General features: G+C 42.4%; 2 protein-coding genes across 7 annotated transcripts in view; one reads left to right on the top strand and one right to left on the bottom strand.

Moving 5' to 3' along the window:
• Nucleotides 1-8,316, bottom strand: part of TRPM8 (transient receptor potential cation channel subfamily M member 8) — a 152,488-nt gene extending 144,172 nt beyond the window's left edge. For 4 of the 5 annotated variants that reach the window (XM_054209564.1, XM_054209575.1, XM_054209574.1 and 1 more), the window contains exons 1-2: nucleotides 8,023-8,316; nucleotides 7,112-7,213 (exon numbers count right to left, since the gene is read on the bottom strand). The gene's annotated coding sequence lies outside the window, so the exon portion shown is untranslated. The remainder of the gene's footprint in view (nucleotides 1-7,111; nucleotides 7,214-8,022) is intronic. The other variant, XM_054209567.1, reaches the window with a different exon arrangement.
• A 662-nt stretch (nucleotides 8,317-8,978) lies between these two features.
• Nucleotides 8,979-24,548, top strand: part of AGAP1 (ArfGAP with GTPase domain, ankyrin repeat and PH domain 1) — a 380,161-nt gene continuing 364,591 nt past the window's right edge. For both annotated transcript variants that reach the window (XM_054209386.1, XM_054209385.1), the window contains exon 1: nucleotides 8,979-9,192. In XM_054209386.1, the coding sequence (XP_054065361.1) occupies nucleotides 9,030-9,192 (163 nt within the window). In that variant the 5' untranslated portion in view covers nucleotides 8,979-9,029. The remainder of the gene's footprint in view (nucleotides 9,193-24,548) is intronic.

Below are 24,548 nucleotides of genomic sequence, written 5' to 3'. Positions count from 1 at the left end.
GAGTTCTGGCCTTTGCCGGAAACTATGTTGATTGAGTGATATCAAACATATACCTCAGGTTGTGCACCTTGACTAGGTGCAACTGACCCCCCTCAGACAGAAACATTTCAGAAAACCCTTCCTCACCAGGGCAGGCACCCAGCAGCTCCCAGTTTGAACTCTGTACCAGCTCGTGGCATCAGCTCCACGCTTCTCAGTAAGCTGGAAGCAAGTGCAGCTGACACAGTTCAGGTCCAGGAAATCTCAAAGGAACCACCACAGCAACTGCAATGCCAGAAGGAGGTTCTTCTACAATTCACATAGTCAGTAGCTAATTTAAGCACGTGAATATTTGTTCCAGGCGAATTCAAACCTCTCGCTTTTTATAAAGCAGTAGAATCAATAGGTTTTACAGTAGTCTCCTGCTCTCTCTGTGTGTGTACTAAATGTCATACTGAGACAGAGTTCAAGTATTTGGTTGATTCTCCCTGTCTTTAATTGTTAAGCGCTCTCCAGGGTATTCAAATTATTATTTGGTATCAAGTTTCAATTTATTATACTTACTCCCAAATTCTTTTTTGCAAATGATGGAAAGTTACACTGGAATGAAAAATCACACCCAGCTCAGTAAAAACAATCCAAAGCTCCATTTTATTCTATGATAATAGTTCTGTAATGGGTACACGGGAAAGAGATTTTCCAGTTCAGTATGTATTTAGCAGCAAGCAACTGATGAGCAGGGTCCCATGGTGCCCTTGTGATATTGAATATAAGTCTCACCACCATAAGAAGCTTGTTCAAAGCTTAGAATCACAGAGAGCATGTTTTTTTTTTATGTTAATGTTATGATACATAGCTGGTGAAGGGCTTTTGAACTGCAATTAATTGCTGCTGAGGGAATAGCCTGGCTTTAGCAGCTGGGAACATTTCCAGGACTTCACCATTAAGCCCAGTTTATGAACAGAACAGAACTAGGTCAGACAAACCTGGTCAAACCATAAGCAAAATGTGACAGTGGAAATGTGCCAGGAGTCCTTCCTTGTCTCTAGACAAAAAGCCCACGGGATTTTATTACATCTTTATGAAGGAAGCTACAGCTGCAGCAAGGGGGCATACAAGGTGATGCATAAAAGCAGTGAGTACCAGACCCTTTCCAGGGAATTCTTCCTGGGATCTTTCCACAGACCGCACCACAGTGCAAGCAGGCCATTGGAGCTCTGTTTCTGTCATGACACTCCTGGAGCTGCAAAAATGTGAGTTGTTATCTGTGAGCTGTTAAGAAGCTCAAAGAACTAACACAAACACACAGTAAATCCCACCGGCTTCTGTGGCGACCATGTCCTAGATGACAGCCCTTCAGGGACCCTTTTCTGACACAGTGCAGTGTTCAGAAATACTGTCCACTGGGGACGAGGGGCCAACTGTGCTGCTACAGTATGCAAGTCATCCCATGGGAGAATTTCTCACATGGGAAAGCCAAAGGGCTGGAGTTACTATGCCAGGTAAATATTTTGGAGGCCAAGTTGCAAAAAAAGGCAATTTCAAGTTATGCTGATGTCAAATACATACACAATAAACACCATCAGTAGAACTACTGTCTTTGGTACACAGCCAGACCTGTTTGTAACAAGCAGCAGGGCTGGACTCCAGATGTTGCTGCGGGGAGTCCATAGCCATCCTGAAAGCACAAGCATTAAAGTGAGAAATTCTACACACCCACCATGTCTTCCCACAGAATTTGGTGTTACCTGACAGCACTGTTCTCCTTGGCCAGGCAGCATATTGCACAGCTACAGTCAAGCATCTGCTACTCCCTTCTCAAGCTACAGTCTACTGTTGGCAGTTTTTCTGATGTTAGTGTTCACTGGCAGCACTTTCTCTGCCATGGCACACACAAGTGTCAAGGGCAAAAAGAATAAGAATTCTCATCTGAAATGTAGGAAAGTACCACGACCAACCCTGACTACCATCCTCAGCTTTGTTTTCATGTTCTTTTGCATTCCTTTGCTAATTAGTAAAGGCTCACACCTCTCCCCATAACACCAAATTTGAGCAACCTCGTCTAGGGGGAGGTGTCCCTGCCCATGGCCGGGGGATTGGAACGAGATGATCTTTAAGGTCCCTTCCAACTTAAGCCATTCTATGATTCTGGGATTCTTACCAGACAATGCTGAGCTACATAGTTACGTTCTGCAGATGTATATTTCAAGTGCAATCTGTCACCTAGGATCCATATTAGGGAATGTTTGCTTAGCCACTTGCACAATGTCATACTCTTACAATAAGTCATGTGGGATCTTCACCAGCAAGAGACGCATGGTTCTGATTTCTGTCTTGCCTTCAGATTGAAGGGAACCTTTGTGGCAGCACAAAGTCTGTGAAGACTCCTTTGATACCTTGCTTTTCCGGAGGGGGACAGGGAAGACCAAGGGTAGATCACTACCTCTCTCAGACCAGGAAGATCCATACTGCTCTTTTGACCTTCACTAATGGAGCATGCTTAGTTTCTCAGCAACAAGTACAACTCCCTATGACAGTCCTAAGATCATGATCTTCCTTGATAGTCACCTACAGATCCTTGTAGCATAGCGTCCAGGTCACAATTTCATCAGACTTAGTTGTCTTGACTTACTATATCATTTTTTTATCCTGTTTCTTCATTCCTTATCACTGGATGTTCTAGCTTAAGGTAATTGTTCTAAAAGATTAGTTTGAACTAATCTAGAGTGACTCCCCCTGCGTTTTTTCTGCATTAAATCAAAAGCACGTGTCTAAAAGTTCAAAGGTAACAACTGAGTCTACAGTTTTCCCTGACGTTTAAATGTCAGCATACAGGACGTTTAAACATCCCTGTCAGCATACCACAGCTGAAGTGAGATCCGAGCTTAACATGGAATTATGCGGTAAATCAAATATTGATTCTCTGTCAAGAAAGTGACAACATCAACAAGCTTAGAGACACTTTCAGTGTAATCATATTTAGCCAGGATAAGAGCTCAATAAAGTGCTGAGTATCTAGGTAGTGGCATATGAGGCTGTCACTGGACTCACCCTGGTATAAAATTCAGGATGTTAGCTGAGCCCTGACTCAGGGGTACCAATATCCCACAACCTGCAATTGAACAAGTTTTTTTTTACTGCATATGATTCAAGTCTCTGCTGAAATGAAGCTGTCTAAGCTTTGGACAGCATGAGTAGAACTTAGGACTTAAAACCATCTTCTTTCTTCATCTGAAGAAGCCATTTATTTTCACTGTGAATATTTTAAGTCCCTGTTTTAAAACTAGAACACAGACTATTATCAGCCTGAGCAAAGCTACAGCACAGCTCCAGATCTGAACAACGTCTTTCGTTTAATGAAGATAATAGTTATGCCAACCTGTAAATACTGTGAATGGTTTTACAGTGAAACTTAGATTAACAAGGAGCCAAAACTTGAGCAGTTTAAGTAATGGTTCATTTTAACATTTCAAAAAATTTCAGGTTATTGAAAATACAAGTCCCTGGGGCTAAAATCAAGAGATGACTCTAGGATGCCTTTCCCCATAGAGTGAACACATACAGTTCTCTGCAGCAGAGTGCTAGTATGTAGTTCACTTCTGAGTAGAAGACTTAAAGTAGGATAATTTGACCTTGCAAGCAATTTGATCTGTGCTTGCACCTTCAGAAATGCAGGTTGCTTTTGCCTTCCCACCTTTTTACAAGCAGATTTGGTACAGAACGACATTTTCCCAGTTATGACAGGAACACTGAGGAATAAGCTACAGATTTGACAACCACTTGTTGTCACTACTCCATAATTAGTATTGTTTGAACTAGTTGGCATTTCTCCTAGAACAGATTTCACACTCTGTGAATGAGGTTAATTCATTAGTTACATTTGTTTCAAAGCCTCTTGAGCAATCTAATCAGTCTGTAATAGTAACTGACTGACCCAAATCCTTACCCAGTAAAATAACAGAATTTCATCCCAATTTGTTACCAGAGGAAGCTTAACCTATTTAATTTTTATACCGACATTTCACTGCAGAACATGACAAAGATAATTCAGGAAAATCTGATCTTTCCATATCTGTTTTCCAGATGGGTTTGATTTCAGTCTTTATGGCGATGTCAGTATTAGTAGGCACAAAGATGCATCTCTAACACTCTATCTCCTGTATTTTTCCAGACACACCCTGCATATTAAACAAAACACTGCCCATACCAGCAGTAATCACACGAACAGCCAGGATTTAAGATCATGAAGAGACACTGAAACAGTCCAAGTTAAGTGAAATGTTGCTTACAACTATCAGCTAGACTTCTCTTATCACTTCTCTTGGACGGTACAGGAGTTCTTATGTTCTCAGTTTTCTCAGTTAATCTCCTTTCTGCCAGGTCTGCAAATGAGCCCCTGTGTCTTGCTCTCTGTGATACTTAAGTGTATTTATATTAAATCTTGTCACAAATCAGGATAGGATGCTTCAACTCTTTTTTTTTTTTTCTTTTCCCGCCAATCAACATTTCAACTACCAGTTTAGTATCTAAAAGCTAGTCCTGCCCAATTCCCATTTCAGCAGTCAGGAAAGCATGCTCCACCATGTCATAACATAACATTAGAGGAAGGTAACAATGTGTGTTTAAATGAAATTCTATGAGATTTCTCCCTTTCCAAGATCTGTATTTAAACATCAGCTTAATGGATTGTGAGCCTTGCCTGCAACTTCTCTCTAGATCTTTTCTACAATCATACTTCCATTAAGGTCAGACTCTGCTGCTTGTCTTTACTGGCACTTTTGGGTTCAGTTCCAAAACCAAAATTTAATTGTCTATATGCCTTAAGCCAAAGTTCATCAATTGCATATCCTCAAAATTCTTTCCTACACTTTCTGGAGAGTTAGGCCATGGCAGACAGACAAGGAATAGCATGAAGTGGATAAGCACAGTCATCTGATAGGAGCCAGAGCTGTTTGAGAAGTTGATTCAATGCTGCTTTCCAGTTACTGAATACCTTCAAGGAATAAGGTACCGAAATCAGAACGAAACCATCCGATTTAGCTTTCTGTAGTCACGGCAATGAGTGGATTTGCCAGATGGAGAGGAGGAGTAGATGGCTGGCACAGATGGAAATTTGTTAAAGACCTAAACACAGAACCAACTGCATGGGAGCATGGTGCAGTGGGAAGCTTCACCCGTGGACAGCTTTCACCCTCAGAAAGGAAAACCAGTGACAGAAGGCTAACCTACACTGGGGCCAGGACCACTCTGTATGCTTTACTTAAAGCCCATCAGCCTTTCCATACTGGTAAAAATTTTCTGAGTCTCATGACCTCCCCAGACTCAGGGATAGGCACCAATTTCAGTGGTCATCTTGCTTTTGACGAAAGCAGAACCAGAAAAGCTGTAAAGTGCCCAAGCTACCCATGTACCAGACCAAAGAAAAACAAATCTAGATTCGCTAATGCTCATAGCAGTGGTGACAAAGTAATTCGCTTTGCCAATTCTCATTAAAGGATGACAGAGCACTTCAGACGCCAGACTCTAGAAGAGTTTTATAGCAAAGAGCAGAGTTTAATAGCAAAGAGGTGTATCCAGCATCGCTCTGCACACCACAAGCAGCATTTCAGGCTAATCTCAGCTGCAAGCATAGGAAAGTGCTACTTATTCTTATGGTCTGCTTACATGAGAAATCTACGTAAGCTGCAACAGTAGCTTATGTTTTGTTTGAATTTTACAAAGCTTATATGCAAGCCATTATGTAGAAAAAAAACGGGGGTAGCAAAGGCTTCACAGAAGGTCTATGGATCAGAGTATTACAGAAAGGCTTTATATTAACACAGGGTTTTAATGCTCCAATTATTTGTGTGTAGTAGTTGCATTCATTTACAATTGAGACCACTCTGGGGGTTGTTTTCCACATCTTAGCCTGCCATGAATTTTAGAGCTGGAAGAATACAATGCATACAGGAGCAGTGGAAACAATCAGCCCCACATAAAACAGAGGCTATTGCCTAACTCTTTGCTCTGCTGCTTGCTTTAGCATTTTCTGGAAAGATAAGTAATGTGAGGTAATGCTTCTGCTTGAGATCAGGATAGTGGGAGAAAAAGAGGAGAACCATAGCTTTCATTTACTAGCTTTCTACATACCATTAGCTTATTCAAACAGTTTAAGGTAAATGAAAGCAAAAATCCTCTTACATTTCACAAGTTTTTATCTTCATTAATACCCTGAGTGGCGCTCACTAGCAGAAGCAGGGACTATATTATTCTTGCATTTTTGTGGTCCGCTCAAGAGTTTCCTACTAGCATTAGAAAATAAAACAAGAAAGCTAATAAAAATGGTACCAATTCCTGTTGAGAAGGAAGAGGGAAGATGACACAGGTATCTGACCATATTTGCCTTCTCCCCCTTCAACTGTTCAAATGAGCAGAAGACAAGTCTTGCAGTAGACAGCAATGAGTGCTGAGAAAGCTTTAGTCCCTCAGCTTGAATTAAAGACTTCCCTATCTGATGACTGGAATGGGAAGATTTGCAGTAAGTGACTACCTAGGGAAAAATAACCTCCCTTTGTTAGCTGAAACAATCAGCTCACTTTTACTGGTTGCAACCTCCCCACCTGCAAGGGGACAGGGGAATTCACCACCGAGACCACCCCACACTGCTGACACCCTGGGGATGTGGTGACAAACTACCGTGTCATACCCTCCTTCCCTGCTGCTGTGTCCCCATCATGCTCCCATCTGCAGATAACATCCTCAGAAGTATTTCTGGTAGAATTCACAGGCACTGACCCAGATAGGGAGGTCAGGCTCCAGAGGTCCCTCAGCCCCATCCCTGTCCCCTTTACTGGTTATGGACATAAGGACCATTTATTTTATATTCATGTGAGAGTGAAGGCTATTTGCTGTTAACTAGATACATCTGTTCTTCAAGTAACACGTTCAGGAGTATCCAAAAACTCAATCTCATATCACAGCTTCCTTTGTCGCTGCTATACTTTGTTTTTTGGTGTGAGCCATCACATCAAGAAGCTTAATACCCAAGTGTTACTGGGACTATTTAAACATCAGGTAGCATGTGTAATGCATAAATTGGTAGCAACTGCTTTCTTCAGGCATAATAGCTCATGTATTGTGTGACAGAACTCACTTAGAGGTGACTGATAGAAGTAGTGCCATGGCCATTAACCGAAGGATCTCTCTGCAGCCTTCATTCAGCTCTGTCAGGTCACTGCGGGTTTACAAGGAAGACCTGCAACACAGCATCAGTAGATAAGCCAGAGAACAAATGCCTGCTATGACACTGAGTGCTATTGCTCATGATACAATTCAGCACTGCTTTTTATGATACTCCCATTCTTCCTCTTGCTGCCAAGCTCACCAAGCTTTTTTTCTCTTAAGCCATTCAGGTTAAGAATTCAGTTACAGTAGAAGAACAGCTATTTCCACCCTGGATATCACATGATATGCACCACTTACACCCCTAGATGTACTTAAAGAATAAACAAAACAAAACAAATAAGTTTGATTTTTTTAAATATAGATCAATGAAATTTGATAAATGCATTAATGTTTCAAAAAGCTTAGGCTGTTCCTTACCAAGGTGTCCTTATGCTGAATTGTTTTGTGGATGAAAGTTTGCTCCACATTTTACAGCTCTGGAGTTTAAATCTGTAAAACATTGATCCTAAAAAAGGGTTCATCGAGGTGAATTCCGAACTATGCATATAGCTGGCTTGCAAATGATATTGTTAATAACAGTTGTTTATGGTAATGATAGCAACACTTTACTATGCCGTAATTTATCTAGAGTGAGATATTCCTGACTATTCCAGGCTTTTTGACTGAGAATGCTGTTTTTTTCAACACTGCTGTGTCTTCCGTTGGGGTTGTGACACAGCGTTCAGGGCAATGCGGTACTTTACATGCTCGATGATGTACAATGAGATGCAGCTATAATTTTGTGAAGACTTGCACCGGTTACTGCCTTGTAAGCACCGACACAGCTATTGCAACCCTTACAGCTGTAAGTAATTTGCATAGAGAACTTTATGGACAAACCTCCAAGTTTGATCCTTTCCAGGAGTCCAGTGGCCGTGCGGGGGGACCACCGGGCCATGATCGGGCGCACTCTGCGGGGCTTGGCCAGCGGCCCCTCCGGCCCGCCTGCCACCAGGCCCTGAGGGTGCCGGCCTGCCCACGCCGCGGCCTGTCCCCGGGACCGGGGGTCTTCCTCCGCTTACCTGCGGGGGGCGAGGGGCTGCTGGGCGCACGGGCGCCACCGGCGGGGCGAGCAGGACGTTCCAGGCCCCCGGCGGAAGCGGCTGAAGGGAGACGCGCCCTGAGGGCAGGCGAAGGAACCACCAGCCCAGCCGCCGCCGCGCGCGACCCCCGCGCTCCCTCAGCGCGCCTGGACTACACTTCCCAGCGTGCCCCTCGGCGGGCACGGCGCCGGCGAGGGCGGGGCGGCCTACGCGGTGACGTAATCCGGGGGCGTGGCCGGCGTGAGCGTGAAGCGGGCAGAGGAGAAGGACGTAGGGGGGGAGTGGGGTGAGCGTGCGGCAGGGGGTTCGTCCCGGGGGGAGCGGGGCCGCGTGCGCCGCCGGGCCGGGAGCGCGAGGCTGAGGAGGGGCCGCGGCCGTTAGTTGCCGGCGCGCGCGGGGGGCGGCGGGACCGGCCGCCGCCGCGGAGTTGCGGGGGCCGGGGCCGGCCGGGAGCTCAGCGGCGCCCGCCGCGCTGCCGCCCTCCATGGGGCCGGGGGCGGCCGGTTTGCCCTGCCCCGCCGCTGCGGTGAAGTGACAGCGGGCGGAGAACGGCGGCGGCGGCGGCGCCCCTTGTGGGCTGGGAGGCGAAGGGCTGTTGCCGGCCCGGCCCGGCGCGGAGCGGGCGGCGGGGGGGGGGTCCGGTGAGTGAGGCGGGCGGCCGGGACTCGCCCCCCCGCTGCGCGCCCCGCCTCCCCCCGCCGCCCGCCGGCCTGCGCGGGGGTCTCGGTGCGGAGAGGGGAGGGGAGGGGGGAAGGCGCCGGGCCGGAGCGGGCGAAGGCGGCGGAGGAGGGGAGCGGCCGCGCCATGAACTACCAGCAGCAGCTGGCCAACTCGGCAGCCATCCGGGCCGAGATCCAGCGCTTCGAGTCGGTGCACCCCAACATCTACTCCATCTACGAGCTGCTGGAGCGGGTGGAAGAGCCGGTGCTGCAGAACCAGATCCGCGAGCATGTCATCGCCATCGAAGGTGAGCCGAGCCGGCAGCGGGGAGAGAGGGGCAGGCGGCGGGGGTGCGCCCGGTTCGCCCCTTGTCCCCTCCCGCAAGCCCGTGGCCCTGCGTGCGGGGCGTTGGCGGGCTTACTGGGGGCAGCTGCGCCCCTCTGGCTGCCTTCCCTCCCTCCATTACCCCCCGTGGCAGGCTTTTTTGGGGGTGTTTGTGTGGGGTGCGTGCGCGCTGGCGCGGTCCCCATGGGTTCCTCCGCTCCGGCGGCCCCCTCGGTGCGGGTTTCCCTTGCAGCTAGGCAAGAGGCGAATTTGTCGGGAGCCCGGCTGGAGAAGGGGGCAGCGGGCGCTGCGGGGAGAAGTTGTTTTGCTCCTGTGCTCCTTGCAGGCAGAGAGCAGCAGGCTTGTTGGGGCTGTGTTAAGGTAGGGAGGGCGATGCTCGCTTTGCCTGCGGAGTGGTTCGGAGAAAATAAGACTTTTTTTTTTTCCTTGGGTGCTCCGTGCAGTTTCTGATGGAGTCACGCTTAAAGTACGGGTTCAGTTTTGGTGGCGTGAAGTGGGTAAACAAGACGTACAAGTGGATTAGGGAGCGGTAGTCTGTCTGTGCAGCAGTGTAAAAACAGGTTTGAAGGCAAGATGGAGATAACAGTCTTCTAAGCTTAGATTTATATGCATCTGTCCCTGAAGGAGCACTGCAGAGACTCTAAATTGCTTAGGATGTGCAAAATAAGGAAAATTTGTCTGTATTGGGAACGCTGAAGATATTTTTCTTGACTGCCACTGGAGTTAAAAAGAGCAAACAGTGTTGCCCAAGAACGTGTGTTTTAAGAAGAAATTTTCGAGTTATTTTTCATGATAACTTTCTAAGCTTTGTGTTGTGTGCTTTTGAAATTGAAGTAGTATGCCACTATTTTGGAAGGGATTCAAGCTAGCGGAGTATGATGTACAGCAGCTGAAATAGAGAGCTGCTTCAAACCATCTTGTGTTGTTGGCCTGTCCTGTCCTTAAATTATATGTAATAAAAAAGTCCTGACGGAAAAGCTGCTATTGAGATTGTTATTTGAAAGACTGCTTTATTCATCTGACTCTTAAGCAATGCAGCTTGAATAGACAGACGTAATGTTTAATACTGTTAGCATTTTATGGGCAGGGGGCAAAAAACCCCTCTTTAGTGTCTTGTGTAGCGAGTCACTGAGATTGGCAGTGCCTGTCACTTATTAAAGAACGCAGTCCCCAGCTAAGTCTCTCCATCTGACTGAGTATGAGGTAGAGTTTTTTGCATGTTCTCTGTTGCGTGAGTCTATTGAAATTATGGTGCGTGGTTGTCGGCTTCTTGGAGTCTGGATTGTACCCTCCTGGGAGTCTTTCCCCTTTGCTCTCCTCTTTCACTGAAAAGATGGAAATTTATTAGTATATATTGTGGGAAGGGTATGGCACAGGCACCACTGTTCCTTTCTCAGTGCTACTGGTGCTTGGATTTCTGCAGGATAGATGATGGCTTCAGCAGAAGGCTCTTTGTTTTGTTTTGGTTTTTTTAACTGGTAATTAATACATATTTATGTGGTATAAATGTAATTCTTGAATAAGATGCTTGGGATATGGTGATGCAGACAGTTTGTGTTGAAGTGGGAGGAGGACGTGAAGTGCTGTATGTAATTATCTTCATAGCATGTGACTTGTGTTAGTCTTTTCATGTATTGATAATTTGTGTTGCCGAACTGTAGCTTAGTTCCTTTGTCAGTCACGAAGACTTTAAAACCAAAATAGCAGCCTGCAAATGTGTTTCAAAAGCAGAGCTGATGAGTAAAATTTTCATAGACAATTTGCTGTCTAACTTGCAGTGGACACTGAGTCATGAAACCAGTAGATCTGATTCATTGGAAAGATTTATCTAGAAAAAGTGTATATTTTAAGTCTTTTCTGTTCTGAGGGCTCAACTAACTCTTAAATATTAGAAATTGCATATAATTAAAAAAATAACACCTCACTCCTTCATATTACAACTCTACCAGGTTTTATTTTTGGTAAACCTCCTTTACCTAACTACTTCTCACTGACACCGGTTTTTAAACCTATTCGGTAATGCCATATTGCAGCTAGAACTTAGAAGTAGTCATTTGTTTTGTGGCTGTTGCAGTCCAATTTTGCTGCAAAGAGTTCAGTGTTATAATGGTACTCCCCAAATCACAAAACCTTTTGAGTTCAGGGTACTCGGCTTTTTCACTGACAGCGAGGAATGGTGGTGTGGTTGGCATGTGACTGGCGTGAGAAAACATTAAGTAACTGCTTGGTGAAATAGTTCCTTCCAGCGGAAGGAGAACCATACCCTTTAAAAGAAAAGAATATAGTCTCATTAGTTCAGGCTACTTTAAACCGTAACTCCAACCAATGTGTGCTCCTTGAACAGCTCAAATGATACTTTCCTGCTCAAGAGAGGTTTGCCAGATCTGGAGGAGAACATAGTTGGAATCTAAAGCGACTCGACACTTCTTTCAGTGAAGTGGAGACGCTATTATTTATTCTCACAATTTTCTTTTCACTATAGAGTGGCACTGTCTTCCCAACACTTCGGATTTTATTGGCAATGTAAGCCTTTCTTTTTAGGTTCTATTAGTGTCTGGACACACTGGCTATACCAATGATTGTTGAAATAATGTAAAATTAACACTGGGCTTTCATCAGCAGCAATTGTTTACATTCAAGTATGAGTTGTATCTAATCCTAAGAGAGCAACTGCTAAACATTCCTAAATTGGGTTACAAATTGACACATTGTTACTTCTTGCACAGCTTTCTTTCCTTGTATTGTTCTAAGTTAGATGTGATACTGGCTAAAACAGGTCTGTGTGGTATTAGTTCATCAGTTTTTCCCTCACTGGATAAAAATGCTAAAAGTGGATTACATTCAGGTTCTTGCATTTCAGAGTTGCAAAGTCAACAGTTTAAAAGTATGCACTTCCATTCTGTGTTCTTTGTATGAAATTCATACTAAGTAGCCAAACGATTTTAGATGATGACAGGTGACGCTTAAATGTGTAGTACGAACTGTCTTCACGCGTTCAGTGGTTTGTGAGCTCAGCTCCACCAGTAGCTGCATCAGTACTTCATCAGTATTAAACAGTTCTTGTATCAAGTATGTCGTGTGCTTAGAACGGGGAGAAGAAAACATGAATTGATTCAGCAGTCTTTAAATTGCTGGAAACATTTTGGGGTTTCAAGGTACGATGGTCTTAAGGTGTGCACGTAGATAAGTAAGGGTAGGTAACAGCTGAATGTGTCGCTTCCAGTTTCTATCATCTGGACTGAGACTAACTTTATATTCTTATAAAACTTCAAGAATGATGCAAAACCAGGGAAAGAAAGCTGAGCGGCCTGAAAATTTAATTTCTTCATGAAAGAAATTTAAAACAACTTAACAGTGTCAATGTCATCTTGGCTGATAGTCTGTAAAAGCACTTTTGCTAATATACTTAGTACTAACAGATACTAATGCAGCAAGTGTTAAACATCTGAAATAGTCTGCTATCCTTGTACACAGTGGCAAGCCCATCAAAACAGATTCCCCTTCACTATGGCGTTTGAGCAGATTTTTCCGAACTGGTGAGGGTGGGGAATATCTTGAGTCCTCTACTAGTAAAACAAAACCTTAATGCTGAGGCTTAAGATACTGGCTTCAGTGTGCGTCGCAAGTCATTTGAAGATTTTTCCCTGTAGTCTGTGCTTTTTTTTTTAGGATTTCCCTCTCTAAATGAATAGGATTTCTGATTTTTTTTTTTAATATAAGAGGAGGTTGTTGCTTTGATTTTTATGGATGCAATACCAGATATTATTCAGTTATGAATTGCTGTGTTTCAGTGCATCTTGTGATTTCTGTGCTAACTTATGATTATTAAGTATTTTTCTTCAGTCCTGGGACTTCAAATATAATCTAAGTCTTAGAGAAAATATGAGATCTGTACACTTGGAAATTAACTTGTTCAGGGCAGTGCAAAGATCCTGATGCATGGGGGGAGTAGTGGGAGAAAATGGTAGAAGATAAACCATGCTTTATTTTTTTCTTCACTCACTTCTAAAAGTACCGTTTCTTGAAAATAAAGTAATTTAGGATGGAGGTAAAACTCTTGAAGTGCATGTGTGTTAGAGGCATCTGTCATTAACTGATGCAGGACTCCACTTTGGTGTTATTACCTGTTGTGGCCATTCTTTTCGTGGAGCCGTCTAACTTTGCAGCTCCTTAAATGCTGGTATCAGGTATGTTGCGGAGGAAATGCAATTTTGGGGTTGAGGTAGCAATAGTATTTTAATGCTTCTGTTGCTACTGAAATCTGAGATAAATGAGTTGAAAAATGAATGCACTGTAAAAGCATTGCTTGCTGTTGTGACATATGAGTATGGCTGTTTTTTCTGCTTAATGTACCTGTTCTCTCCTACTTGATGATAGAAAAGTGGCAGGCACATCAATGATCAACCATCTTTGGCTCCCTATTATAGAATCATTTAGGTTGGAAAAAACCTTTAAGATCATAAAGTCCAATTGTTAACCTAACACTGCCAAGTCCACCATGAAACCATGCCCCTCAGCACCATATTTACACTTCTTTTAAATACCTCCAGGGATGGTGACTCAACCACTTCCCTGAGCAGCCTGTTCCAAGGCTTAATAACCCTTTCAGTGTAAAAAATTTTTCCTAGTATCCAACCTAAACCTCCCCTGGTGCAACTTAAGACCGTTTCCTCTTGTCCTACTGCCTGTTACTTGTCAGAAAAGATCGACCCCCACATCTCCACAACCTCCTTTCAGGTAGCTGTAGAGTGATAAGGTCTCCCCTCAGCCTCCCTTCCTTCAGGCTGAACACCCTCAGCTCCCTCAGCTGCTCCTCACAAGACTCATGCTCCAGACCCCTCACCAGCTCTGTTGCCCTTCTCTGGACATGCTCCAGCACCTCAATGTCTTTTTTTTTTTGTCGTGAGGGGTCCAAAACTGGACACAGTACCCAAGGTGGGGCCTCACCAGCACCGAGTACAGGGGGACAGTCACTACCCTAGTCCAGCTCACCACACTGTTCCTGACACAGGCCAGGCCTGTGGCACACTGCTGGCTCGCATTCAGCCTGTTGTCGACCAACACCCCCGGGTCCTTTTCCACCAGGTAGCTCTCCAGCCACTCTGCCCCAAGCCTGTAGCGTTCATGGGGTTGGTGTGACCCAAGTGCAGGACCCAGCACTTGGCCTTGTTGAACTTCATGCCATTGGCCTTGGCCCGTTGATCCAGCCTGTCCAGTTCCCTCTGCAGAGCCGTCCTACCCTCCAGCAGATCAATACTGCTGCCCAACTTGGTGTTGTCTGCAGTCTTACTGAGGGTGCACTCGATGTGTTCATACTAATGGAAAGAATATCGTTATTAGTTGACTTTTCTTTAACTTGTCAGCTTAGTGATAAGATGAGAATGAATCACTGCTGTATATTGGCCTCTTAATAATGTGAGCCTTCCTGCAGATGTACAAATAGCTCATGACAAGGAGCAAAAGCTGATGTAGTACTGTGTCTGTGTCAAAGAATTATATCAAGCTGCAACTTGGAAACAACGATAATCACTCTGAAAAGTATTTGAATACCAGTCAATCCTTTTACTTAGCTATTTTGTTGAAACAGACTTAAGAGATCCAGCATCTGGAGACCTCCATCCAAAGAAATAATTAAGTCAAGCTCTTGAGGAGTGGAGTTTGGGTACATGTTGTATTATTTCAATACATGAAAAGAATGGTGGTATAGTTCAGGTATTTAGGCATAAATGAACAAAGCTGGAAAAAACCTAAGTATTGCATATGACAATTGCATCTTGAAATGTTAATAGCAATCATCCTATTCAAGCTTTTGTTATCATTCTGCCTTTTTGAACTGTGGATCAAGCTATATGATTTGAAATTATAAAACTGATTCTCCAAACAGCCGCCTTGTTTCTGGGAGAGAGGGCAACTATAGAGCATGCTGGGAATGTACTCTTTTTGTTTATTTGCTGGGGGATTAAATTTGTGTGATTCAGATGTAGGGAGTCTGAACACATTCTTTATACCTAGTGTATAAGGGCATCTAGGTAAATTCTGAGCTTGCATATACACAATATGCGTTGACTTGGGTAGTGATCTCTGCTTTTTAGAGCCAGTGCAATGAGTTTGGAACAAGTCCCTTAACGGCCCTTTTCTCCTGGTTGTGCATCTGCGACTTTGTGTACCGAGTTAACCTGTGTTAACTTGTTAACCTGGCTAAAAGTTACCATTTTTATGCTGTGATTCTGTCTTGCTCTCTGTAGACCTCCAATGTGGACAAACTGATGAAACACAGTACGTATGTTGTAGTTTTGGTGGGTAGCATCAAAATGGAAAGACGTTTCTTTTTAATGCAGAAGGTATTAGACTTCATATGAGTAACAAAGAAAATTCAAATACTTTACTTCATTTGCATTGTGAGTTAAAGTTTGGTTTGATGGTTGTGTCTTAAAGTTACCGGACTGTTGTATTCCAAGTCAAAGTGACTATGCTTTTTGGCTTTAAGTTATTTGCATGATTGCTATTCTCAGCAAAACCTGCATGATTAAACATCAGATGCTTTTCACTGAGTGCATAAAAGTTACAAATTGAGAGGAAAGCCTTAAACCATTAACTTCTGAGGATAGCTGTTTTTCCTGAGGCAAAGAAGGAGACATGCTGTGGATCAACTGATGATGTTGGAACAAATGTGTTGTGAGGCTTTAGGTTTTTCAGGGAATGTGCCAGGCTTCTCCAACCATTTGCTTTGGGGGATTAGTTTAAAGCAGCATGCAGTAATGCTGAAATAAGAGTTCATGCTGCTGTGTATACAGATCACTGTTTTTATTTCTATTTAAATTGGCAAATGAGTCTTACTCCCTAAGAAGAGGGGGCATTCAGCACTGCAGCAGATTGGACATTTAATTCACTTTGGCTGATCTCAGGCACTTGGGAAAGGGAAACACACCTTGTAAAGTTGGTTGAAGTGTTTATGTTCTGCACTGTACTTTGCTAAGGCCAAAATGGATATTGCTGTTTCCTGAAGATAACAGGTGCTCAAGTGAAGTGTCTTCACAAGACTTATTTTCTAATAAGGTATGTTGTCTGCCATTTGAGGTATCCGTAGTCTTAGTCTTAACTTTACCATCTGAAGAAAGTGGTTTGAATCTTGGATCACGTGGGAATATGATGTATTTCATTAATTGCAAATATGAAGGGATGCACTTACAAACATAGTGTAGTATGACAGTTATAAGTGAAATTAAAAACCATGCTTTTTTGGGAGAACGATGGAGATTGGGAGTAGTGCCAAGCAGATGAAGAATTTATCCTCAGACATACACCGTTCTCTACTGCATCATAATTGGGGAATTGGTTTTGTCCTTACCCATAAGCAAGGTAAATGGCAGTGTTGATATTTTTGGCAAATCTTTGAAGAAAAGGTAATGTAAGCTCCAAAAATACTGGTAGCTGAAACGGAGAGCTCAGTTGCATCTCAACTGTGTGACCTTCTGCTGACAGTGCATTTCAAACATCTGTTTCTGCAATTGTTATTTTCTATTAGGAGTATTCTTTCTGACCTTCATACACATAGCTTTACATCATTTGTGGAAAAAATCTAAAAAGATTACTCTAGTAATCTACAGTGGATAAAGTTCCCTTTGTCTGAGAGAGAAGTATTGTATTGAATAGTTTTGATAATCCTAACATCTGTGGGAATAAGAGACTTGTTTTCTGTAATATTAGGTTTTGTCCTTGACTACCTTTAAGCACTGTTTGTACTTCAAGTCACCTATATGGAGGGAGAACTGGGGCTGAACTTCTCTTTTGTATTCTCACTTGTCCTCGTACCATGAAACCTCCCTTGTTGGTAGCCAGTCCGTTGTGGGCAGCTGGCAATTCCAAAGCCCTCTGGAAGTGTTTAGTGTCATTTTTTTTTTTTTTAAAGTGGATGGAAGCAGATGTGTTACTTAACCAGTATGTGCATATTCAACCTCATTAATGCCATTTCAGGATTCTGACTAATATATTTGGAGCCTGTATAATGGTACAAGTGAAAGGGTGTTAAGATGGCAGTGCATTTCAAAGCCAGTGAATGACTTGTGTTTTCATTTTTCTTTTCCTGGTGCATAAGTAAGCTTCAGTTAACCACTTAAGGAAGCAAGTACTGAAAATACAGGGTTGATGTGTATGAGATGTGTAATTTCAGTGTCTTGTTTAGTAGCTTTATTTGTTTACATAGCTGGATAATGAATGTAAACCTAATGATTAGACAGCTATTTTGTTTGGTAATTTCCCCTTCTGTACTTCAGAAAAATAGAGACAAGCAAAGTGACTCTTAAGAGTACTGGAATTGAATCTATAGCTTTATCTGTATTGCTTTGTATTTGTATTTATTTATGAGCAGCTTCAGATGCAAATTTTTAATCTTTTTTTTTTCCCTCATCATTTTGAAGGGGTTGAAGACTGTTTGCAGCCTAAACCAAATCAATGGTTGACACAACTTAACTTGAAACCTTGTGATGGTGTGCTCTCCCTGCCTCAACCTGACCTTTATCTCCTGTAACCCTGCCCAAGTGATAACCGCCCGTGGGGGCCATAATGGGCGCATCTGCGTGATGGCAGCATCCAGCTCAAAGTGGATTCTGGGGAGACAGACAACAATGCAATAGCCAAGGGCTAACTTGATCAATACACCCACCTAACCACAGTACGGGTACTCTGGTCGATATGTAAACATGACTATAAGTCAATCATCTTACCCCTATAAACAGTGAACAGCCCAAGAGCCCTTGGAGCTCTCCTGCACGGCAGCGGGCTGCACACCAGGATCTCCCCTTGAGTAGGGACACCTCTCAAGGTTACTTCTTGAGGTTCAGCGATTCCTTGCTGCAACAGATCCTCAGTAAGTGGCTAATAGCATGCTAAACTTTAAAAATTTATTGTGCACATATAATCCTTTAGGCATAAACCATTGACCATGTCTGGGATTAGGACTGGATCCATCCGCACCTAGACTCCCCTCTGAGAAGGAGTTCAGAAAGCAAGGGGGTCCTGGCAGTTTTGTCTGTCTCCCTGGCAGTTTTGTCTGTCTTCTGTGCAGTGAATAACCAAGTGCACCTTACCATCAAATCTGTTACATGTATTATCAAACTTTGTTAAATTGCTGGTTTATATCAATAAAAATTATATTTGATGCTGCTTCTCTCCTGTGAGTGAAGTGCGTCGCTCCATCTGCAACAAACCCGTGGGAAAATCCACTTTGACCATTAGTAGTCCTAATGTTATCTATTCAAGTAAAGTTGCAGATGAAGTTCTTCCTGTTTGTAAATTTTTTACTAATTTATACCACTATGTTTATACTTTGCAACTGTATTTTTCAGTAACATAACCAGGAGGAGGATACAGCAAGATTGTCACTTTTGCAGGATTTTGTAGCACCATGTAACTTACTCTTATTACTTCATTAAACAGATAGAGTAGTGTACGAATGTGTGATTTCCATTATCTTACTGTTTCAACTTTCCATGCTCAGGAGAGCAGCCAGGAAGCCTGTCTTTTAGGTATCACAGCAACTGTGTTCTCTAGAGGAAATATGCTAAAGGCATGGCACTCCTGCCCAGACAGCAGTCATTTAAATGTATATCACTTAACTTTGCAAATGCATCTGTATCTGAGTTAACCAGTTGTGAACCAAAAGGAAGACTTTTTGCATTACTTGGTCAGTAACCCAAGAAAGGTGTCACTGGACCTTACGGAGGTGGCTGGTATATGAATCTGTACAAACCTGGAGAGCGAGCGTAGCAGGAAGACACATTAGATGTTAAATTTCAGCTGCCTATCTGAATACACTTAATTTGCACTTTTATGGAGTGTTTTTTTATTGAAAAACAGCTTGTACGCAGAATAGTAGTTCTTAGGGTAACTGCGGCATGATACTGGACAGTAGATGTCATCTCCCACTAATGGCACATGAAAGTAGTTGCGTTTGAGTGTAGGATCACCTGTGTTCTCATCAGAGTCTGATACAAATGAACCCAGTGATCTTAAGATACTGAAATGGCCGTCTAGCACAGGAATAAAGTCATTAATATGCTTCTGTATTCTGCGCTGTCAGAGCCTGTTCCTCTCTGTGGGCTTGTGAGGTGGAGTGCAAGCCTTAAGGCCTGGAATAGTTAGACGGCATCTCCGAGCAAAACTGCACTGCCTCTAGGCTGGGATAATAAAGTTCATGAACACACTGGTGTAACAGGCTAGTTCAGTGAGGAGAAGCAGAAATCCAACTATAGCAGTAGGAACCTACAGCATTTCTTGTTGTGAACTTGGCCTACTGAATTACCTTTATTGTTTTCAAAACGTCAAGCTTCCTGTGCGGGATACAAAAGGTCTCTTGAAAGCTAAGCCTTTAGTAATGTTGAAATAGTATGAAGAGCTGACAGTGGATAGTACTAGTAATTATTGGATTCTTATATTTGAATATTGTTGTCTCTTGTAAACTTAATGTAAAGGTATGAGTTAGGCTTTAGTGACTCAGTGCTTCATGATATGTAAAGGTTTAAATAATAACTGATACTTCTGTCGCAGTATACTGTTGTGGTCATTATGCTTGTCACGATCACCTGTAGATTTGGTAGACTTCTATGTTCAGGCAAAGGTAGCATGCTTTTGGAAGAACGTGACAGATTGAGCCTGGCAAGAAATAGGTAAAAGTGAGACATAGGAGCTGTGCATGATCGCTAAATTGGCATACAGCTTCATACCTGCTCCTCTAGCTACTGTTGGAGGCATGTTCTAGAACAGATACCAAATTCTTCAGCGAAAGATGGGCTATATATCTCTTATTTGGATAACTTAATTGTTTAGCACTAAAACTAGAATGACAGCTTGGAAAATCTTAATAGATATGGGTATCTGATAGTGAGAATTCGGATAAAGCAGTTAAAGCCATTTTTTTTTTATTACGCCATCTCTGTTTCTGGCTAGAAAGTGCTACTGGTTGTATTGCCAAGGGTACAAGTGTCAGCTATCAAAACTAATAAATAATGACAGTGAAATAAAATAATGTTCCTTTGCTTTCATGAACAGAAAATCAATCATGTAGTAGAGTTTAAAAATGCTTTTATAGTAAAGCTTTGCTAGTACTTCCAGTACACCCTAACGTCTTAATAGGATTGTTTTTTTTTTTTTTTGTACCGAAAATAAAGCTGTGTGATAGCTTTCCATCAAAATACATTGCTCCTAGAAAATTTGTTTCAGATTGCTGTTTCAGCTTGGGATTGGAAGACTTCTGTGGGTCTCTGGGCAAGCTTCTGATCCCTCTGCACAGGATGGTGGCAGTGAAAGGTAGCTGCTTTGCATTGTATGAAACTAAAAATTGACAACACCAGAGCTACTGGTCTGCTCTGACTATGAAGAAAATGTATAGCTGCAGCCTTGCTGCATGTGGGACTTTCCTGTAGTCATTTATCACTTTTCTATGGCAGTTCTGTTACTTGAACGTGAATCTGTAGGTTTACCCTTGGAGATGGGTAAATGAAAGCAGGAAGGAATAGAAACATGCTGTGGAAAACTATTCCTGTACCCTGTGGCAACTCATCTATTTAGTCCCATTTCATTACTTTTCTCATGCCAAGTAAGATTCTAATTTTAACCTGCATTAATTAAGCTTCAAAAATACTTCACTGCTATGAGACTGTGACTTTTAAAGGCACCTAGATATATAACTATACATTAGTTTAAGGATGGAAGGATGTTGCTATTGACTTCTATTGAAAAATTGAATTTAAGTAGGGTGGAGCTGGCTAAAAGGACGCAACTTGCTGGAGGCAAAAGATGCACTGAATACATAGGTGCGTAAACTCTGAGAAGGAAGGGATGCGTGTTAGTCATCAGGGTAACAATGCTAGCCAGGTTAGAAAGACAAATATTTACAGCGGACATCTGCCTTGATAACTGCTTAATGCATTTTAAAGCTAGTATTTTAGCTGAAGTCAGGAGACCTACACGGCTTATAAAAAGACAGTACTTCGGGGATATTTTGCTTACTGGAACATCTTGCTTCCTGCGTAATGGAGTGAATTCAGTTAGAAGGTTGCTGGTCTGATTTAAGATGCTAATTGATGTGGTAGTTGATGTGAACTGTGTGTACTAATTGCTCACTTGCTAATCCTCTCCAAATTATCTGACAAATGCTTTTAAAATGGAGCATTACATATTTTTTGAAAACTGGTCAGCACACAAACATTAACAACTGGAGGTTCCTCTTTTGCTTCTAAGTGCCTAATCTAAATATTGGTCCATTATAGTTGCTGTAATGTTTCAGGGAAGCTTCAGTGGCTTTAATGTAGTCTCGTTGTTGTTCTTTGTGGTGTTTAAACAACTTCTAGAAAATACTTTTCCAGAGTACGGTTCCCCCCCCCCCCCCTTCAACTGGATCATTACCATTGTCTGTATGGTAAGGGTAGGATATGTATGATATTGATTGTGCAGTTTTGGGTGACAAAGGACATGCCTCATTTGAATTGGTGTTCATGCATACATACCAGTCAGTGCAGCAGAAACTGCAGTGGATAAATCATAAGAATAAAATTGGGGCTAATTCATGCAATGGTGTTAAGATAATAGGGTATGTTGACAGTCTCTGATTCTGGTAAAAGAAACATATATTAGGTATTTTATTTACTGAGCAAACTAATCAACTGTAATGTAAGCTGCAAAGCTTTTGTATTTCTGGGTTGATGGGGGAAATCTTAATGTTAGATTATGTAATGCAGGAGTATAAAGAGATTGTGTTTTTCTTCACTTAAATAGGGGAAGATCTGTTTGAGGAGAGCTGAGTAATAGTTGGTTCTTCAGTTCTGCAGGAGAATTGTACGGGCTGCCGTCTGTGTGAACGGGGGTGCTGGGCAGAATCTCATCTGTAACTGCAGGTCTGTCAGTTAGTGTGTGTTATGGTGAAATCAAAATATCTTCACATGTTAAATTAAAGTTCCTGACAGATGAGTGTTTGACAAAATGCACGTTAGTCTACCTTGAACTTAATATTCCAAGGTGATTTAGACACTTTAATGAGTATGAAGTTTTCTAATTTGAGACTTGCTGTGAGAAGAAGTCAATGAGCACTGAAAGGAGACTACTGTAGTGACAGCTGAAAGAAATTACTCAATTTGGAGGGGGAAAAAAAGGTGTTTAAATACTGGTGTTTGACTGTAACCTGAATGTACGCCGTCAACAGCGAGAGGCAAAATACCGCACTGACCTAAAAAGTACAAGTATGTCCCTGTAGGGATTACTTGATGTTAGGTAATGACATGCTATTCAAATTAAAGCTCAAGTAAATATCCCTTGATTTGCTATCTAGGCCAGTACAATAACTTTTTAAAAGATAGTAGATAAATGGGAAAAATCAATTTTGTCAGGATTTGTAAAGAGCAAGATAGCTTACTGGTGCTGTTTTGGATTTTTTTTTTAAATTAGTGTGTAAATAGGGTAGCTTACTCAATCTGAGCTAGTTACCAGAAACTCGAATACAAGTATCATCATCTTGGCAGAAAGCGACACCAAAGGGAGGCGTTTAGAAGTTGTCTGGTAGTCCTTAATTTCAGTGAAAGGTGCTATCAGAGGAACCTCTCTTCCTGTCCAGCGTTTGTACGTGTCTCCTGGATTATCTGACATTCTGCAGCTGTTCTTATATGGCTTTCATATTATTTTTCTACTCAGCGGATGGGAATTTTGCTTGCTAGGTAACTGGTGATATTTGATAAAAGCTGTTCAGTGATGACATGTTAGGTAAATGAAATACTGGTAAATAGATCCAATTACAAGTGGGATTAGACCTTTTCAAAACATTATCAGTGAGGCTGTAATATAAAAAACAAAAAACAAACCTACTACAAACAGGTATGAAGATAGCTGTATAAATCTATGTTCTTCCTGACTTGGATATTTTTGTTTAGTTATATGTAATAATTCTCAGTAGGTGGCTCCAGATGCTGTTGTACTTGCTGTAATAAATCAGAGGTACTAAATCTAGTTTACTCCACGAGTTACTGAAAAAGATTTGGATACAGCTTGGGGCGGGGGGGGAGAAGCATTAATTGTGTGTCTGTTGTAATGTATTAGAGAAAGCAATGCCTTGTAAAAGCCACTTCTTTGCCATTGTCTACATGTTGGTTGTGACTTGGAGGGTGTGTGTATGAATATTGGAGTTGGCATGCAACTATTTAGCTTGGATGCAAATGTGAGTGCTGACGCAGAGGTCTCAGTGCAGGCTGTGGGGTCTGTGTCATTAAGGGTCTGTGTGCAGGATGGTTACCCAGTGGTGACGTTGCATGCTGTCAGTGTTGCTAACACCTAGCTAACTAGGCTGAAGCTGGCACCAATGTGTAGAGAAAGTACTGTAGTTTTAAATGTAATGAATTTTGAGATGTATGTTTCTGCAAATTCTGGAACAGTTTTGTTTTGAAAAAATGGTAACAAACATAAATATAAACTATGTGAGTTTCCTCAGTCTCAGTCTGTTGTTTGCCTCTGTTAACTGATTAATCAAGTCAATAAAAAAAGCTGTTCATAGCTAGGTGTGTCAGCAGAGAGAGGATATTGATTGACCTCAGGGGAACATATTCCCCAGACAGTGACTAAGATACAGGTTTCACTGGGGACACTGCGTGGAGAAAACTACAGGATGCCAGAAAAACCCTCCAAGATCTCGTGATGGAGAGTTGGGTATGAGAAAACTGTATTAGGTTTAATCTTCTCCTTGGAAAGGTGGACAAATAGAAACTTGGGTGCTCATGAAAAATGTGAGATGCAAAATCATCACTTGGGGAGAGAGTGCAGGATTTATTTTTTAACTGTAACAGCTTGAAAGTAATTTCTGTGAAGCTGTAAATATTGATTTTAATGGTCAAGATAGCTATATACACTTGAAGTATGGGATAGTTAGCAGTTTCCTAACTGGAAATAATAATTTGTTTTCTTAGCGTTTGCCTTCAAGCAGGACAAACGGGACATTGGAATGTAGGTGATGGCTAGAATACAGAGGACTCTGTGTACATCGGTTTTACTCTAGCAAACTTTGCAGGTGGTTGCAGGCTTTTGGAAATAAAAAGAAGCAAAATTCTCATAATACTCAAAAGACCGGCAGCTGTTCCATGGGGTCTTTGAGGTATAAACTAAAATGACAAACCTTTAGAGAATTCTGAAGGCTTCTGGATTACTGCTTTTGTCTGCCTGGACGTTATGCAGGGCTTTGCTGGACCTGGTTCTGCTTCTGGTCTCCATGAGTGCCAACCTCAGGACTGACTTCTGTATTTAGACGTTTATATATACTGTGTCATAATGAGCATCTGATTTAAA

This window comes from Rissa tridactyla, chromosome 7 (genome assembly GCF_028500815.1).
Source record: "Rissa tridactyla isolate bRisTri1 chromosome 7, bRisTri1.patW.cur.20221130, whole genome shotgun sequence".
NCBI lineage: Eukaryota > Metazoa > Chordata > Aves > Charadriiformes > Laridae > Rissa > Rissa tridactyla.
The sequence above is the reverse complement of the archived record's forward strand: the minus strand, read 5'-3'. Positions and strand labels throughout refer to the sequence as shown.